Genomic DNA, 19741 nt, shown 5'->3' with positions numbered 1-19741 from the left:
ACCGATGTAATTTATAAAATGTGTATACAATCTAACAGGTAGTTAGTTATTTGACTAGATAAAGTTAATGGTTAGCGTAACTAATAAGGGCTACGAAACTTCAAACAAATAATTATGGCCAGTTAACCGATTAAAGGCGAAGTAATTTTAAGGTTTAATTAACTGGCTCGTTTATCTACCCCGTCCGTGGTAACTGAACGATTTGGATTAACGATACAATACTGATCTCTTCTAGTGTTTATTTGTCTAATATTAGATTTTTTTCGTCCTATGGATGTGTGCTATGCTTTTCCACCAAAAATGTGCAATACTACGCTATGGAGGCGTTTGGCTTCTACCAATCATATTCATTGTTACACATAGCCACAGAATAATAAGTACAAGACATAGCTTAGAACTGGTGGAAACGGACTCAGCTAAGTTATGTTTTTTATAAGGTACGATGCGTGCTATGGATGGCTTCTCCACTATCGTATCGATATATCGGATACTGGAGCTGCGCATCTTCCTCGTATAGCTACAAAGCTTAGTATCCGTGGAAACGGTCACATAAGTTCACAGCTTAGCTAATAGGCAGCATAGCTACATAGCGTATCTCTGGTAGAAAAGCACCTTAAAGGTGGTGATGATCACTTACCATCCTATGATTTCTCAGCTATGCTATTAGCTTATGCTATTAGTAAAAATGTTATAAGTTGTAGAGCAAAAATATGAAGATAGAACACATATCACTGTAATCTCTCTGTATTTAATTGCTGTATACTGTATAATTAAACATAATAGACTATGTTTGTTTACGCCCTCATTATGTGGCTGCCCCAATTACATACGATACCAATGTATGGCCGGACTGATGAGAGCATTCACTTCATATCGCTTCCCAATCAATACATGAGTTAAATAATGTTTGAAACTTGATTCATTTATGGTATCCTATTATATTAGGAAATTATGTTTGAGTTTTCATATCACAAGATAATGATTTTACCTAACTCTATAAAGGGTATCGTTGATGCAACAATACGCTTTTTATCCCCGAAGAGGTAGGCAGAGGTACACATTACGGCAATGCCGCTATACAATGTAATGTTATGAAGGATATCATTATGGTAAAGATTATGAGTCTGGAGTTATTTAGGAGGTTGTAAAGTGATATGGACTACTTCTTAAACTTGACTGTGTTCATACTGAAGACACAAGTGGAATGCTAGATGATTAAAATTAGTATTAGGTTCAGCTAGGATATTCTGTAACTATCAATTCAAACTTCCGAAGTGAGCCCGATCGCATTCTCGGCCGTCATTGGTCGAGATTATTCTCACAATCAAACCACGCCAACATGGCGGATTACGATCGAGTTCACTTCAATCTTTCGAATTGTTACTTTCAGAATAACCGTACAGATTAATAATGTCAATATCAATCATCTTAAAACACTAACGAGTAAACATATTGTAGGTAGTTTATTGCATAATACATCATCGATCATCTTGTCAATATCTTCGTTTAATAAGATGACATTCTATTAATAGAATACTTTCTAATTAGATTTAGATGCAATACGCTAAGTATACAAGACTGGGTAATATATAGTAGGTACTCTCTGCCTGATATTTTGATACAGAACCTTTTTGACTGCGATAGCCAATCCACCTGTCAAACCTAATCCTGAGGGTTTGGTCTATGAGTAGAGGAGAGGATGCTCATGATGAGAGGAGGCTAACTAGCAGTGGGCTGTCACAGTCTGATGCTGTGAAAATCGAAATCTCATACAGTCATACCGCTTTTTTTAAGGTAGCAAAATCATCCCACTAGAAACTACCCCGTTCCTACTCCTGCTTTTGAGCCAGTTCGAGGCAGTCCGCAGCTCCAGGTCGACATCAGCCCTACTGAGCTCCATCTGTGGTAGACTGATGGCTCTTTGAGACGCGCGCTCTTTGAGACGCTCCGGCAGTCATAGGTACCGTTTAGAAGCTACTATCACTAGAACTAAAACAAAGTGTCAGAATAAACAATTAATCAAAAGCCATAATCCCACCGACGAAGTAATCACATAAATCAAATAAACAAGTAGATACATAATATAATCAAATGTCTCTATGTAATAAGGAACTCCTAAGTTGCACTTATCAAGTCGACCCAATGACCGACCTTATCACTATGAACTAAAGAGACGTGATATATGTCACTCATATAAACATAGTATAGATAGTAATATGCATCATAATACACGTTCCTAATGTTTTTATATTAATACATAAATAGAACAATGAGATGATGATAAAAGTAGTCGCTTCATAACGAGTTTTTAAAACTTTTTTCACTAGATAAAATCGTGGCATTAATTTCTAGTTGATGTTAAATTGATAAAAAGTGAATTTATTTATGTGTCTTTCGAAGAATTAAGAACGGTATCGACGAAACACCAATACTTTCTGGTTAACATTTTTTCGAATTTAATCGAAATAGTAAGTAATGTATGAAAACACAAAAAATTAAACGTTTTTTTTTCAATATGAATTACTTTTGTCAGTTGCAGGACAATGTAGTGTCTTATGGATGATAGATATATAAAATGGTATCCTATTACCAATCCCCTAGGGTAAACTGCTTACTATTATTTTTAACTGACCGTCTGCGTAGGTACCGTTGGCCCATTCTCATGAAACTCATAAAATAACTGAAGAACACCGAGTGTTACATTCAACATCAGCATCTCTGCCTACCCCTTCAGGGCCTGAAGATGTGATGTCATATTTTGTTATGACGAAAACAAACATCAACTCTCAATGAAGTTTTGAAAAGCTTTTAAACTTCCGCACTTCCATTTGACCTACTTAAGCGAAAGAAGGAATGACATTCAACAATGCCTACCTACTACCTATATGTAGATAGGTAATTTAGGTATGTAGTTTAGCTTAAAAGCAATATAAATTATTTTTATGTACTATAAAAAATATAGACTAGTGACTAGACCTATAGACTGATTGCGATGGAGGACTTCTATGGGGACATAGGACATTAACTCAAGTCAAGGTCTATGAATATGTTAACAATGAAATATATACCTAATAGTGATTTAAATCATCATATTCAATTGATAATGCTTTAAAGGTTTTAAGTAAAGTGTTTTATGTCATTAGTCCGTATCATCATCGCCATGTCGGTTACAAAATGTGTATAGCTAAACATAGAAGTTATGTTTCAGATCTAGAATAACTGAATAACTAAGTAGTCATCACCGCTGACCCTAGACATACCAACAGTTTTAACTAGGATAAAATTCTAATAAACAAAGAAAAATGAACTCTGTGGATCATTTAGGAAAAGGAATGAAATCTTATGTAAGAGTACAACTAAAAACTGTAAAATCCCTAACCTCTGGCAGGAAAGCTGAGTAATTAACTCGTGACTATGTAATACAGAAATGAATAACAAAACAACACATCAAACGTCGTGATAAAACCATGACCTTCACAAAGGTCAGTGGGTCAGAAACACGTTTGATCCTGTTCCTGTTTAGAAAACTCTAGTCTCATATCGTTTGTTACATAACAGTAATGTTACAGTACCCGGCGATAAATATTGCAACATCGACCTTCGGAAAGAGAGACTCGACTACACTGCATATACATATGTATACTGCAAATGATTTGGAGACATTAAAAGTCGAGCACTTTCCTTGAATCATATAAAGAGGAAGGTTACTAAATTCCCAATCCTTTAAAGATCGGTAACTGACTTGTATTGGGTGATCCGTCTGCTAATTCCTATAATATAATAATTTTCATTAAACTACAACATAACATTAAAAAAATCGATTTCAACCTCTTTCTTTATTTTGTAAGGTTTTTCTAAACTAAAACCTGCTCCAAAGTGTTATCTACAAGAAGTACTTTTCTGAAAACAAGTGGTAATTTTCTGAAAACAGCATTACAATAGTTACATCGGAATCGGTTCAGTCAATCGCGACATATTCGCAAACAAACATACATATACAAATTACAAACAGATCAAACTGAGAACCTCGTTATTTTTTTTAAAGTCGGCTTAAAAAACAAAAAGAGACAGTTTTGTACAAATAAAATAATAATCATAATTATGACACAAAACTGTCTCTTACCAAAAATCGATGTGCAATATTTATCGCCTGGTACTGTAAATAGCTGTATAGGTATATATATACCTATGTATCTAGCTATATATAGCTAATTAATGCTCACATGATTCGCCACAATCGCCACACTAATTATCTTCGACTGGTTTTGGCGAGAATTTAAATAAATGCCGAATTTGTAACTCGTTTGGTCAGAGGTGTGTGTGATAAAGATTAATGTTGTATATTGTTATTCTGTATATTATGTACCCGTGTTATAATATAACGGTTTACTTGCCCACCTTTGTAATATTATGTAGGTAGTGTTGTTTTTTGCTTAACAACGAAAGTGATTTTGGTAGTTTGTTTTTTTTTTATGGTTCACGCCGGTAAACGAGCAGACGTATCACCTGATGGTAAGCAATCGCCTCCGCCCATGAACACTTGAAACACCAGAGGCGTTACAAGTACGTTGCCGGCATTTTGGGGGTTAGGTATTCAAGGGTTGTTGGGGAATCGGGGATGATTGGGAGGGGAGAATCGGGTCTCCGGTAACCTCACTCTTACAACGAAACACAACGCAAGCGTTGTTTCACGTCGGTTTTCGGTGAGGCCGTGGTATCACTCCGGTCGAGCCGCTCTCCTACACTGATTACTTTGCAATCTTTGTTTATCTAAATTGCTAAATGTAATTCTATTGATAGAGATTCTTACAGGAGATTATCTTAGCAGTTTACATGTAATCATCATGTCAAACCCAGGTGCAGGCAATGCCTTTCTAAATTAAACACACGGGACTAGTGTTTAAAGCATACCCTTGATATTTAAGCTACGATTTTTATCATCAATCTGTGCTTAACAATCTGCCAATGTCAGATGACAATCTCATAACAAAATATTTAGCAAAAATTAAAAGTCTAACTTAAACCAGTTAGAAAACACAACAGATTTCAATTACTTATTCAGTGAAACAGTAATTATAGAACAAAAACTAAATAATTTTCTTCATCGCCATAATTGTTCGACTTAATCAAAGGCCTGAGTAAAAACTAAAAAATAGGTGACCGAATGTCCTTGTGGGACCCCAGTGGGCCGTTTCTTTCACAGATTCTTTGTACACAATCACTCCTTTGAGCACACACAAAAGACGTCTGGGAAGATTGTACACTGATATTCACATCTACATACTCCGTTTTATATTTCATTCTTTTGAATTAACTGTTTTATGTAAGACTTTTATAAATAAAAACCTGTTTTGTTGCTATCTAAAATAAGATTCACTTTTCAAACTGGGCCTCTTTTTGATGATGTTATTTTAGTTTTTGGTTTGATTTACCGGTTCTCTCCTATGTGTATTAGATTTGACTTAGAATTCTATAATATAAAAATAAGTCGGGTTTTCCTTCCTCACGCTATAACTTCAGAACGCATGAACCGATTTCCATGGTTTTGCGTTCGTTGGAAAGCTCTCAAGCTCCGTGAGGTTAATATCAAAGAAAATTCAAGCGAAATACTATTGCTTTTACAAGCACAAAATAAACCTCTTAAAGCATATCCTACAGTTCTTTAATCCAATTATATCTCCACTCCACTATTAACCGGATTCACAATTATTTTCACAACGACCTTAATCGAATTATTCGTGTCCGGAGCAATTTTGCAAATTTAAAGGAAGTGTCATACAACTTCGCTAGCCGGTCGCCTTGGAATTGATTTTGATAGTCAAACCTTGACTTTTATCATCGATGAAGATTGCTATTACCATTTTAATGAAGAGTATAAAATGTTTAGTCATTGTCACGAACTATAAAACCTAGTGATGTAACTGTTGTTTGTTGTAAAAAGACAAAACCTGTCTGGTATATCACAATGTATTATATTCTTAATACAGATTGTTAGAAGGTTGAAAGTTTGACATTGGGTCTATCAATGCAAATCATATCACAACGTGGGTGTGTGTGTCTTAGGCGATTAGATATAATTCTATTAATATTTTGAAATGTTCAAATTTTGCTTAAGTCAAACTGTTAATAACTTCTTTTTTATGACTGGGGGGGATTTTCAAAAGGATGCAATAGCCACATTCAAAAAGAAAGAGCCCAGTGAAATACCGTTTTCACAGACACAGTACATACTACAACTTTACTGATAGGATAATTTAACAGTGTATTCCTAACTGAGTATTAAAAAATTGGTTAACCTAACAGGGTTGCCTTGAAAAATAAACAACAACATTAAAACAGACAATGTAGTTTTGTGTAACGTTTCGTTTTGTAGAATATTATGTATATTAATATTTAATAGCTCATAACGTTCATTAGCAAGTGTTAATCTGAATAATCCCTAGGTATCCTAACTTGGTAATTTCATGAACATCACCTAACTTAATGTGGAGTTAATTGACTCTGGGATCGTGTGGGCTTTTATTAGGGTTTGACACTTTGACACATAATTAACAAGCGTTCAACCCTAATGAAAGCCCTAAAAGAATGTACACTGGAGCTACAGCTTATTCAGCAAATATTCTGAATTTTCGACTTTGAAAATTTTGTGAACGTATAGGTACTTAGTTTCTATTCTCTTTAATGGGATAAAAACGATGGTTGAGTCAGAAATTATGAGGTGATAAATTAACATATAAAATGAGAATAACAGTTGTCTTGGCATCATCAACGCCAGCGTACTTTTCAAAGTCAAAGTCAAAACTGCATTTTTTGCGCCTTTTTAATAAGCCGGTAAACAAACAGATGGGTCACCTGATGGTAAGCAATCGCATCGCCACCAGAGGCGTTACAAGTGCTTTGCTGGACTTTTGGGAGTTAGGAATTTAAAGGTTGTTCCCCAACAACCCGATTCCCCAATCGGGGATTGGGAAGGGGGATACACATACAACCTTCTGAGTCTAATGATTAAAATCTCCTTCGCCAATTTTCCTTCTTTTTCGATCTCTTCCTTCAGTCACAGATAATTTGAACTAAGAGCAAGGCCAAAAAGAAGAATAAACAAATTAGCTACAGGTTACGTGAATAGCAGACGAAGCAATTCATATAATGACAGACACAGGTCGTGGACTATTTCTGCTCGTGAAATTGCTCTTGAAGAGTGAACACGTAACAATAGCTATTACGTTGTATTATCCAATCAGTTGCAGAGTGACGGGTCACTGAACCTTCGTAGTCTTTATCATTGAACTCATTCTTATTGTGAAATATGAGACTTTTTAAAAGAAATTCTTTACATATGTATTTAATATTTCTTACGTTTTGATGTTGCGTGTGACTGGTACATATGTTTTTTTTTTTTTAAGTTGACCCACACTAGGATTTTTACCTTTACCGTAGGTGCGTTTACATACATATATAAGTTCACATACACATGACACCCAGACCCGAAGCAACTATTTGTGGATCACACAAAGAGTTGCTCCATGCGAGAATCGAACCCGCTACACGTTGCACGGCAGCCGGTTGCGCAACCACCGCACCAACCGTGCAGTCAATATGAGATTTCGGTTTTAATTCATAGGCAAACAATTGATCGGTTTATTCCACTCTGATTACCTGAGTAATATAATTCGTAATATCTTTCTCTTACCTATCAACATTTCAAATTCTATTCTTCTTTACAGGTCGCCAAAAAGTAAAGAAGAATGCGAGACCGAAGCCCTGAAACCAGATGCGGAGGCGGATCCAGAGGCCAAAGGAGGCGAGGAGGCAGGAGCCCTAGAAGCGAAGATGTCTCTCATGAATGGCATCACCGTTATCGTGGGTTCCATAATTGGGAGTGGGATCTTCGTGTCACCGACTGGTGTCCTGAAGTATACAGGCTCTGTTAACGCCAGTCTGCTGGTGTGGATCGCATCTGGAGTTTTCAGTATGGTGAGTATCCAGAACAGCTTGCTTTTTGTTCAGTTGATAGTGATCGTTTTTGAGAGAAGTGTTTCTAATAGGATACGTAGTGATTAATAGTCAAACCTTCTCCATGTGGGAAGAGGCCTTTGGTCAGCAAAAGCCACTTATAGGCTGTTGATGAGTGTGATGTGACGTTGCTATGCTATATTGTAATTTTAAGATACAGTTTTACAACATAAACCCTGGTTAGAAGAATATCTACTTAGGATATTGGGTATCTGTTTTTATAGAAACGATTACCTGTAATATTTTAGACTAATGCTAAAAGGGAAGAATTTTCACAGATCATTTCATCATCAATTTGAAAATTATTTCGTTTCTCAAAATATATATTTCCTTTCAAAATCTATTATGATTTATCCTACTGATTAATTCTCTGTACAATAGCTTTAGAAGGAATTTATCAACGGAGTTCCCCAGGGGACTTATTAGGACCTACTTATTTTAAAACCAGTATAATAAGCCAATCTGAGTTACTAAGCTAGCTACAAGAAATATTGCTTCCATTCTCTGAGGAGCTTATTAAATCTGTCGGTATACCACGGCTTATTATTAAAAATTCTCGTAACTTGTAATTTATATTTTCTGGTTTTGTACATTTCATTCTTATTACGGAAAGCTATAAATAAGATTTCTAAGTAATTGTAGCAATTAGGAACAGAAGGAAGACTCGAAAGACTTCTTCGTAGGTAGTGTGATGACAATTAGGTGCCAATCATTAGGGCAATTTTAACTCTCGAAACAGCTGCGCGGAAAAGGGATCTGGTACTCATGAACCATGTTCTAAGGTTTTTGAGCCAAGAGGTTCTTCTTCGGCCAGGTGGTCTTTTCCCTTGTATTTTCCCCTGAATTAGTAGTTGGAGCAGCTGGTATTTGTCGTTGCGCATTATGTGACCAAAGTACTGCAGTTTACGCCGCTTTATGGTGTTCAAAATCTCTGTTTTCTTGTTTAGCAACCGCAACACCTTTACATTTGAGACTCTATCAGTCCACGAGATTTTCAAAATTCTTCTGTATACCCACATTTCAAATGCTTCTAAGCGATCGCCAAAATGTGACTGCCAAAATACCTAAACGCCTTGAGTTAGATTACCGAAGCGGGCCAGTACTTTTTGAAAATATCTCAATATTAGCACGTTGTTTGCAAATGCGCCTGATTCATGGTAATAGGGCATTCGATTTTCTTTGAGCGGGTTTATTCTTCCTATCACTTCTCCCGCCTTAGGCGAGGCGAGAGGGAGTGTCAGACTCTTACTGACTAAAAACCACTCCTGCTTTTCGAGCCGGTGGCCCGGTAACCTGATAGGTAGTCCACTACTTTGGATCCGGCATCAGCTCTAGGGCCTTAGATTGGACTCAAAGGCTAAGGTCTATCTAAGGATTACTTATCCAATCTAAGGATTGGATTAGCTGTTGGGTGATAGTGTAATAGTTATGTTTAGTAGGTACTCGAATCTTTTGACAATTATACAAAATACTTAACCAATACCAATATAAAAAATACTTAAACAAAACAAAACATGAATTATTTTGAACTTTTCTGCTAACTTGACTACACGGTTGGCGCGGTGGCTGGTTACCGTGTAGCGGGTTCGATTCCCTCACGGAGCAACTCTTTGTGTGATCCACAAGTTGTTGTATCGGGTCTGGGTGTGATGTGCATGTGAACTTGTTTGTTTGTAAACGCACCTACGAGACAAGAGAAAATCAGAGTGTGGGGCAATGTTTTAAAAAAAATTATGTAATGTTTAGTACAAAACATACATACCTACACAACTATACCGCAGTCACCACGTGTGTAATAAAAAACAAAATCACGTACACTATTATCATATGAACATGTCGCTATCTATCACATGGCGGGCAGCAGAACTGATAGTGGATCTAGCAGGGGTAGTACATTGCGTACCTAATGAGGAACAATTTACAATTTAACTTAAAGAATAGAAGTTTATTTTATCCTTATAGCATTGTAGGAGATTGTTATCGTTGTTGTTAGTGCTTTTGTTTATGAATAGTAAAGGTGCATGAACTTTAAAGAATATAACTATTAACTATGCTGTTGCTAACTACCGTACTCAAAGATATTTTACTTTTTTACTTAATCCAGTCCTTTGAAATTGTTTTCGGAACAAGATTGTTACTAAGGTATTTCTCAAGTAATCATAAATTGTTACCAACTAAGGAATATTTTATGTAATCATTAAATATCTCTGAGTGCGACAGTAAGAACTGTAGTTTGTAAGTTAGGTTAATGCCGTTAGTTTTCATTATCGCAGATACTTTTTTTGTTTTAATTGTTGGGGATCCCTGCAACGCATTGATAACGTAGTGACGAAAACTGTGATTTAAATAACAGCCACAGAACTTATATCACAATAACAATTGTATTATTACAATCATGTGACACTTAAACCTGTTGTACCTAAATATTCTTATCAATGTTACTTTAAGAAACTGAGACTATGTACTGCCATACTGGGCACAATTCCAGGCACATAGTTACTACTGGGATTAGAAATTACAAAAGATCCCAATAATACCTGACCCAACTCTATAATCGAACCCTAGACGATATGGAGATCACCCAATTAACGAGCCAGTAAACAATAATATCACTTTAATGAAAATTATCTTGAAGTTAAGTGTGGGAGAGCCATGCTTCGGCATGAATGGGCCGACTCGACCGGTGTAATACCACGGGCTCACAGAAAACCGACGTGAAACAACGCTTACCTTGTGTTTGATGGGTTGAGTGAGGTTACCGGAGGACTAATTCCTAATCTTCCCAATCCCCTATTCTAAAATTAACCAAACCAATAACCCTAAAATTCCTAACCCCCAAAAGGCTGACAACGCGCTTGTAACAGCTCTGGTGTTTCAAGTGTCCATGAGCGGCGGTGATTGCTCGCCATCAGGTGATCCGTCTGTTCGTTTACCAGCTTATACCGTAAAACAAAACTTGGTTCACAAGATATTTCAGCTTCTATTTAAGCTTCTTTATAAAACAGCATCTGACACGTGTCTGTTGTTAAAGGGATAAGCAGAAAGATAAGTGACAGTTTACAAGTTGCTCCTCCGCATACAACGCTAATTTCATGATTAACGGTACTTGAACGTAGTATTATACCAATTAATAACTCCTGTACCTGGGTAAGTAGACAAGATTATAATATTGTGATAAGTTAGATGGTATATAGTAAGTTAATGTAGAGTAAATAAGTTTATTTTCTAATTTTATTTATCATTTAACTACCAAATCTTAGTAACACAAGTTTATTATTATACTTACGTAATTTTTTTCCAAATTGACGTAATTAAAATTGGATGAAAATAGTAAAATACACAATGCGCGAATTTACGCGTATCATCACGGCTTTTTTCTCCGATGGGGAAGGCAGAGAGGCACAGTAATAGGGGGCTATTACCATATTCCTGACTCCGTGCTACTATTGAGAATTTTTCTAAAAATCGAAAGACATATTACCAGAATATTAGAAGAATAAATTGAAGACAGAATATCATTCAATAACTATGTATTTCTTTCTGCAGATAGGAGCCTACTGCTACGCGGAGTTGGGCACCATGATACGGCTGAGTGGAGCCGACTACGCCTACATCATGGAGACGTTTGGACCCTTCGCAGCCTTCATCAGGCTCTGGATCGAGTGCATGATCGTCAGACCTTGCTCACAGGTGAGGAGATCAGAAATTATATGGGCTTTACTAGCTACTTCCGCGCGGTTTCACCCGCTCTGCTCGGCTCCTATTGGTCATAGCGTGATGTTTTATAGCCTATAGCCTTCCTCGATAAATGTACTATTCAACACAAAAATAATTATACAAATCGGACCAGTAGTTCCGGAGATTAGCGCGTTCAAACAAACAAACAAACAAACTCTTCAGCTTTATAATATTATAATATAGTATAGATTATAACTTTCGTAAGACATACTAAATTAATTATTATGTTATCGAGCCTCTAGCATGGCTTGAAACTAGTCGAGTTCCTCGTCAAATACGTGAGTAAGCCGATAACATAATAATTAATTATATGGGCATTTGTATTAATATGAATCGTAATGAACAAATAAACATGTGTAAGAATAGAATGCATTTACTATACAGGATATTTGTAAAAGTAATATTTGTGTAGATAAAGGAATAGGATAGGACTCAGGTAGAAGTTGATGTATGGAGAAAAGCTCTACTAGTTTCGAGTCACAGTAGGCAGCGCGACGTCGCCGCGTCTGCGCACGCTGCTCATGATGAAGAGTCCCTCTGTGACTCAAAACTAGTACAGATTTTCGTTATTAATGTACGTGAGTAAACCGTGATTTTTTAACTAACACGTTAACTGCCACGTAGGTCGCCGGTGACCTACGTTAGTAGAGGATTTGCCTTCAACAGTTTTCTGATGGCAGTTAAAGGCTTAATTTAGTATGTCTCACGATAGTTTTGACAAACATAATCATGAATTTAACGTATTTATCTAATTGTGTTTAACTATCGACATGTGTAACACTACTTAGGTACATAGAAACAAGTTCATTATCAACATTAGTTTATATGTAAACATTACGTATTTGTAATTGATAAAATACGTACACAATGTATTTTAATTATACGATAAGTTATAGAAGAATAATGACAAGACGATCCGCCATGTTATTGGTGAGAATAATCTCGACCAATGACGAGCGAGAATGCGATGTTCTCACTTTGAATGTCTCGAATTGACAATTACACAATATCATAGCTGCTCTTTAGACACTAGAGGAAAGATGAGGGGATGTTTTAAGGTAAGCGTCCACATGTCCGCATCGCACGCATCGTACGCATTCCGTATGATGTCATCAGCAATACCTACATGCGATGCATACTACTGATGACGTCATACGGAATGCGTGCAGTGCGTGCGATGCGTACGATGCGGGCCTGTGGACGCGTACCTTTAATCTGCCTACACCACAAAAAGACAAACGGCAAGAGTACCTATCTACAATAAAAAAAGGTTTTTATTTTTAGGGACCACTTGCTCATCAATAAGCTTTTAGTTTCCCTGACCTTGGTATGAAATCGTCGTCGTATTGTGTAACTGAAATATTTTTATATCTATAGTTAGGCAGACAATCGTAAAACTTTCTTCTAGATAGCATCGACACATTAAATAGTATAGCAGGTACAGCAACGTATTGATTTGGAGCAATATGCGTAGGTCGCGATAGATACCTCAAAGCTTGGTAGCTTTCAAACATGTCCTCTTTATATTAAAGACTGACTGGAAAATATTCAGTATTTTCCTCTTTTTATGGAAATTTTATTGTTATTTAGTAGATATGTTTGATATGTTACTACTACAATTCTGTGCAGGGATAAATAAAGTTATATTGTCTTGATAATTATCAGATAATTATCAGATTTGTAGTAAAATAACAAACATATCTACTTAATAAGAATTAAATTTCCATAAAAAGAGTAACATACTGAATATTTTCCAGTCAGACTTTAATATAAAGAGGACATGTTTGAAAGCTACCAAGCTTTGAGGTATCTATCGGGTTAGTTAGGTTAGTATCTATCACACGGGAGAGTAGTGCTATATACCGCATGCTGAAAATACATCTACAAGCGGAATGAAAACTAAAAAAATGTTGTATTGTTAGTGTAGCATGGATTTCTGCAAAGTAACGCCTGACTCTATTCTATATTCTATATATTTGATAACGAGTGTAATCAAATACTAAAACCGAGAGCTCCAAAATCGAAATACTCCATCAAATATTTTCCGACTCCAGAACCTTCGATTTAGATCTCATAGACAGATGTATTATTATGATTGATGTTGAAATATTGTCCCTTACGTAAAAATCTGTGAGAAGCTACCACGAAACTGTGAAAAGACAAGTAACCTCTAATATCTTTAGACTGGGTAATGATGCTGTCTTTTTGTATGTTATAAGCCGGTAAACGACCAAACGGATCACCTGATGGTAAGCAATCGTAGAAGGGAAGGTTTACCGCCGCGCATGTACACCTGAAACCCCTGATGCGTTACAAGTGCGTTGCCGAACTTTTAGGGGTTAGGAATTAAAGAGTTGTTAGGGAATCGAGGATTGGGGATCTCTGATAAATCTTGAATTAAAATTTCCTATTCATTTGTCAAGCGTGGACCAAATTCGTTCGGATTCGTGGATCAAATCCATTCGGAAAGTTCAATAATTTATATTTTATACCAAATAGGCTGATCTGTTAACTTCAGTATATACGTATGTATGTATAAAACTCCAGACGCTTTAGGGAGGGGGGTCGTGACGCATTCTCTTTGCGTGGGAGAGACAAGAAGGGAATACAAATTACAGCCTCAGACACGGTCAGTAATCTGATTAAAGGCGCCATTTCATTCGTCGAAGAAAGAGCTTTTTATTATTTATTGAATGAACTGTTTTATTGCGGGAATTTAAACCTTATTCTCTGAGTGATAGGTTTGGTAATCGTTTCTCTGTGTATTTTTATCGTATTTTGTATGTGTGTGGGGTAAATGCTGAATGAAAGTTTCCAAATTAAAAGTAAAAAATATTATCGAAAAATCTTCTTATATTTAAAACACCCACTCATAATTTTGCTTTCAAAGTAAATAAATACAAATAGCTGACAAAATAAACAGTTGCTCATTTATTTCAATAAGACATTTGTCAACGGCAGAATTTTGTTTCTTTATAACAAAACAATATGGCCGCCGAGATTTATTTTACAACTCCGTTGACATCTGCTATTGGCGCCCAGCGTGGGACTTTATTTAAATGTTATTTCCATTGGTATCCTTTACTGTGACTTTATATTGAATTTTATTTGTATGTAAAGTTTATTGAACAGCAATATTGGAGTCGGATATAGTGATATATTTAGTGTAGCTTGCTGTAAAGGTTTTATTGGCGCCCAACTTGGGACCAAATGTATGTGGGATCTAGTAGGATTGTGGGAGTAAATGTTACTTATATTAGTTTAGTGTTAGTTATAATGTGTTTAGTTATAAGAAAATAATACATATGCGAATGAATTAGGCATACTTTGTAGATTAGGGTGATATGTATTTCATTTTTAAGTTCGCATAATTTATTATTTGACTAAATACGAATTGTTAACGATCAGCCTACATACAAATACGTACAGTACAATAAACACAAACCGAATAAAACAAAAACACACACATACAATAACCATATAATCGACACCAATTTTCTTCACAAGAATACATACTACATTTTAACCATAATCGATATAAATATTTTCTTCACTAAGAAAATACTTGATGTTTTCTTACAAAAATACCATCTGATGACAAAGCTCAAGGGATTACTTTCCCATTATATCTACAGCGCCACAGCTTGAGAACTTTGTCACGAGTGACGTCATGGACCATGGAGTATGGAAGTAAGGAGGATTGTGTTAAATAAGAGGCATTATAGTGTTAAGAGGTTAAAAGGCGCCTTTCCTGGCCTTTTTTTGTTTTTACTTGACTACAGTAGACTAAAAAGGAGGGTTATGATAAATAAAGGAGGGTTTAATCTGATATAAGACTCTACTAGAAAGATCATGCACACTTAACTATAGTAAATAACGTATGTTATACCAGCGGACTAGTAGCGCCAAATCTGTCATCATCAGTTAGTAACTAGATTACTAAAGAAAATCACTCCTTTGGTCCTCCACGTGATATTTAGGTGATATCACAAAATTAATGCAGTTCAATTAACACTTTAATTAACATTCTAAAGGAAAGCGTCCACAGGCCCGCATCGTACGCATTCCGTATGACGTCATCGGTACGCATCGCATGTAGGTATTGCTTATAATGCAGTCGAAGTGGACGCAGTTGTATGAGTTTCTACACAAGACAAACTAAAATCCGTTGCGTGCGTGCGGTGCGTGCGATGCGTACGATGCGGGCCTGACGCGCACCTTAATTCTCTCATCATACCGCACTCTTTACTTCTATACTCCATGGTCATAGATACAAGATACTGACGCCATGTTTGTTTCCAGGCGATCGTGGCGCTGACGTTCAGTGTGTACGTGCTGAAGCCAATATTCCCCGAGTGTGACCCGCCAGAGGACGCCACCAGGCTGCTCGCAGCTTGCTGTATATGTGAGTATCATTTCATATCATAGTTTAAAAGTTAAAGTTAACTGTTGGTTGCTTTATAAGAAATCTTCACTCGCGTCTGTGGAGATCATCAATAAATGCATTGTTTTTCTCTTCAATAATTTATATTTCTTCAATCAGCATAACTGATTTCTTTCTGAAATCCCACTTATATGTGAAATCCCACTTATATCTTAAGTGTGGCTTCTTGCCATATTTTCATGTCGCTAGATAAATAAATATGTGCTTCCAACAATTTCCAGGAGGTTTAGGTAATAAAACAAGAAGAATTTACTTTCGCGTCTGCCAATAAAATGGAAATAAAATAATCTAATCGACGGATATTCATTATGCGTTTGGGTTCTTTCCTCTAAATGGGATAAAAAATGTCATCCAACTCGGTTGGATAAACAAAAAATAAACTTCGGTTGTGAGTCCTCAATATGTAGTTTAAAGGGTCCAAAAAAAGACATATTTCCGAATTCGTATTAAGGCCAGTGAAAACTGTTAAAACTCTCGTTCCTGTCCCCACTAATTAAGTTATTGCTCAAACGAATTCCTTCCAGGAAGGTATTTGGAACGAATTTCTGGCGACACCACCGCAGTAATCTACTTTGGAGAGACGTGATCTGAATACCGGCTGATCTAGATCTTATTGTGGGAGGCTTATGTTCAGCCGTGAACGTCTTGTGGCTGATAATTATGATGACGATCTGATGGTGTTAACTGCCGTATTCAGAGAAATTTAAATGATTACTTAAACTAATTATTTTTTAGGAAAAAATAGTTCCGAAACAATTGTTAAGGACTGGAAGGAATTACTCTGAGTACGGCCGTAATACTTAATGCAGTTTAAATCAATCACCCCCAAACTGTATTGTAGCATCTATACATACCCCTTACTAGTACTGTTAGGTGTCACTTATGATGACTGCGAGTGCAGCGGTTAAACTTAAGTCTTAATTCCTCTATTACATTTTCATACCACTATTACAAATGCGAAAGTCTGTTTTATTGTCTTTATTTCATTTCGCATTCGTAGTTGCAGAATGAGATGCAGAATACAAATTCTGTGGTATATTAACATAGCAGTTTTATTGAAAAAAGCATTAAACTTTTATTTTATAATGAAAAGAAGATCGTCCCCATTATATCTCATCATACATTTACATCTCACCACCCTACAGCGTGATATGGAAGTTGTGTTAATAAGTTCTGAGACGCAACCTGAATAGCTTCCGCGTTCCTTTCCGACCCGAGCAAGGAGTCACCGGTCCCATTTTCAGTTTACTACATGTATGTACATAAGTAGGAAAATAAGAAATGTCTAATGATTATAATATTATGAAGTGATGTTTTTTTCACTTAAAACCTATTCAACTTCACGTGATGCATTTGAAATTAAACAAAAGACGCAGTTTAAAAAAAATACGACTCATAACTAACTTTACAATTTTTTCTGAAGGGGGAGTACGTTCTATTTACTATGGGAAGTACTAAAGAGAATATCAACCGTAGGATTGTTATATGGGAACCGCAGCCGCCAGAGTAACCCAGCTACTGTACCAAGTGTGTAGTCAAGCTAAATATTAAAGATCACGATGCCAATTTTTATTTTGACTGCACGGTTGGTGCGGTGGCTGGGTAACCGGCTGCCGTGCAACGGATAGCGCGTTCGATTCCCACACGGAGTAACTTATTGTGTGATCCACAAATTGTTGTTTCGGGTCTGGGTGTCATGTGTATTGTGAACTTGTATGTTTGTAAACGCACCCACGACACAGGAGAAAATCCTAGTGTGGGGCAACGTTTTTAAAAAAAAAAAAAAAATGATGTCAATTGATTGAAACTTTAAGACAATTACAATACAATGTGTTATCGGTTGTCGGCAGTGCTGCTAACGTTCGTGAACTGCTGGTCAGTGCGGGCGGCCACGCGGGTGCAGGACTGGTTCACGTACGCCAAGCTGTTGGCGCTGTTCATCATCATCGCTGCCGGCATCTACCAGCTCTGCAGAGGTAAGTTCTTCTACATCATTACCAACCCAATGCTGGTATTGAGTTTTTTAATGAAACTTCAAAAGACGCCTAGGGTTTTGGGGAGGAAAGATTAGGGAATGTGGGATATTTACGTTATTAAACCCCCAACACCTGTAATGGGCATCTTTCTAATATACCTGTTCCAGAGGCCCCGTGGTACTACGCCTATTATGGCACATCCCTAGGGAGATATTCCTAAGCCTAGCTGCGGACTACCTAGCAGGTTTACCGGGGCTTCGGCTCGAAAAGCAGGAGTAAGAATGGGGTGGTTTTTAGTCAGTAAGAGTCTGACACTCACTCTCACTTCGCCCAAGGCGGGAGAAGTTATTTGATGATTTTCCGCCCTTAAAAAAAAGCCTAAGCCTCCTCTCTCTAAATCTAAATCTCCATACTGGGACGGGTGGTAATTGGGTCTCCGGTAACCTCACTTATACAACGCAAGCGTTGTTTCACGTCGATTTTCTATAAGGTCGTGGTATCACTCCGGTAGAGCAGGCCCATTCGTGCCGAAGCATGGCTCTCCCACACTTAAGCTGAGGTGACTAATTCCATTCAGCAACTTTGGTAACAAATTACACATAGTTAGCTCGTATTTTTAGGGACAGACTGACTCATAGTTAGACGTCATGGGGACGTCCCGTGTCCTTGAAAACTGGCAGTCGACCTTCAAACGTAGATTCCCATTTCAATTTCGTCAATAAATGTATCTCGGCATATCGGTAATTGTTAAGTCTTCGTTGCAAGTCAAACAATTGCTCAATTACTGATTAAACAAATTGCTTAACCTTGGACGCTTAAAAACATTTGTTTAAACAAATAAGTAAGTAATGTTACTTACTTGTATGTTTCAATGAGTATCTTATTTTGTTTTAGGCAAGTTCTGGAAGTGTCTATTATTTAAATGACCCACATTTTTGTGTGAATTGACTTCAAAATATAAATATTTTTGTTTTTGCAAAAATGTGAATGGAGCAAAATTACGTACTTAACTGAATAGTAGATGCTATATTTGGATGCATTTCTTAAGATACAACACAAAAACAAACATTGAAAGAACGTCATAAGCCAATTGGCTTATAACATGTTTCAGTGTTGCAAAAATATGACATTTAGATTAATTTTATTAATCTTTAATTAATCTAAATGCCATATTTTTGCCGGATATGATCGTGTTATTTTCGGCTGATGAAACAATTTAACTACGGTACTTAAGTAGATGTAGACCTTAAGATATTAAGTGTGGGAGAGCCTAGCTTCCGTTGTGTGAGTGAGGTACCGGAGGCCCATTTCCCTCCTTCCCAATTATCCTAATCCTCGATTCCCCAATAATCCTTACATTCCTAACTCCCAAAAGACCGGCAACGCACTTGTAACGCCTCTGGTGTTTCAAGTGTCCATGGGCGGCGGCGATTGCTTATCATCAGGTGATGCGTCCAATTGTTTACCGGCTTACACTAAAAAAACCTATAGATTTTTTTACAGCTTTTTTTATTTGACCTTTCTTTCTTTCTTTAGGTTCAGACTTTGTAATTGACGTTCTATGTAAAAA

At 36.7% G+C, this 19741-nt stretch overlaps 1 protein-coding gene across 1 annotated transcript in view; it reads left to right on the top strand.

The window, feature by feature from the left end:
* LOC118270427 (large neutral amino acids transporter small subunit 1) overlaps window positions 1-19741 on the top strand; it is a 50447-nt gene that overhangs the window by 12025 nt on the left and 18681 nt on the right. Inside the window, exons 2-5 of the mRNA XM_035586009.2 lie at window positions 7725-7974; window positions 11560-11703; window positions 16054-16156; window positions 18046-18171. Of these exons, the coding sequence (XP_035441902.1) occupies window positions 7725-7974; window positions 11560-11703; window positions 16054-16156; window positions 18046-18171 (623 nt within the window). The remainder of the gene's footprint in view (window positions 1-7724; window positions 7975-11559; window positions 11704-16053; window positions 16157-18045; window positions 18172-19741) is intronic.

Source organism: Spodoptera frugiperda, chromosome 13, assembly GCF_023101765.2.
Source record: "Spodoptera frugiperda isolate SF20-4 chromosome 13, AGI-APGP_CSIRO_Sfru_2.0, whole genome shotgun sequence".
In the NCBI taxonomy this organism is placed as follows: Eukaryota; Metazoa; Arthropoda; class Insecta; order Lepidoptera; family Noctuidae; genus Spodoptera; species Spodoptera frugiperda.
The sequence above is the reverse complement of the archived record's forward strand: the minus strand, read 5'-3'. Positions and strand labels throughout refer to the sequence as shown.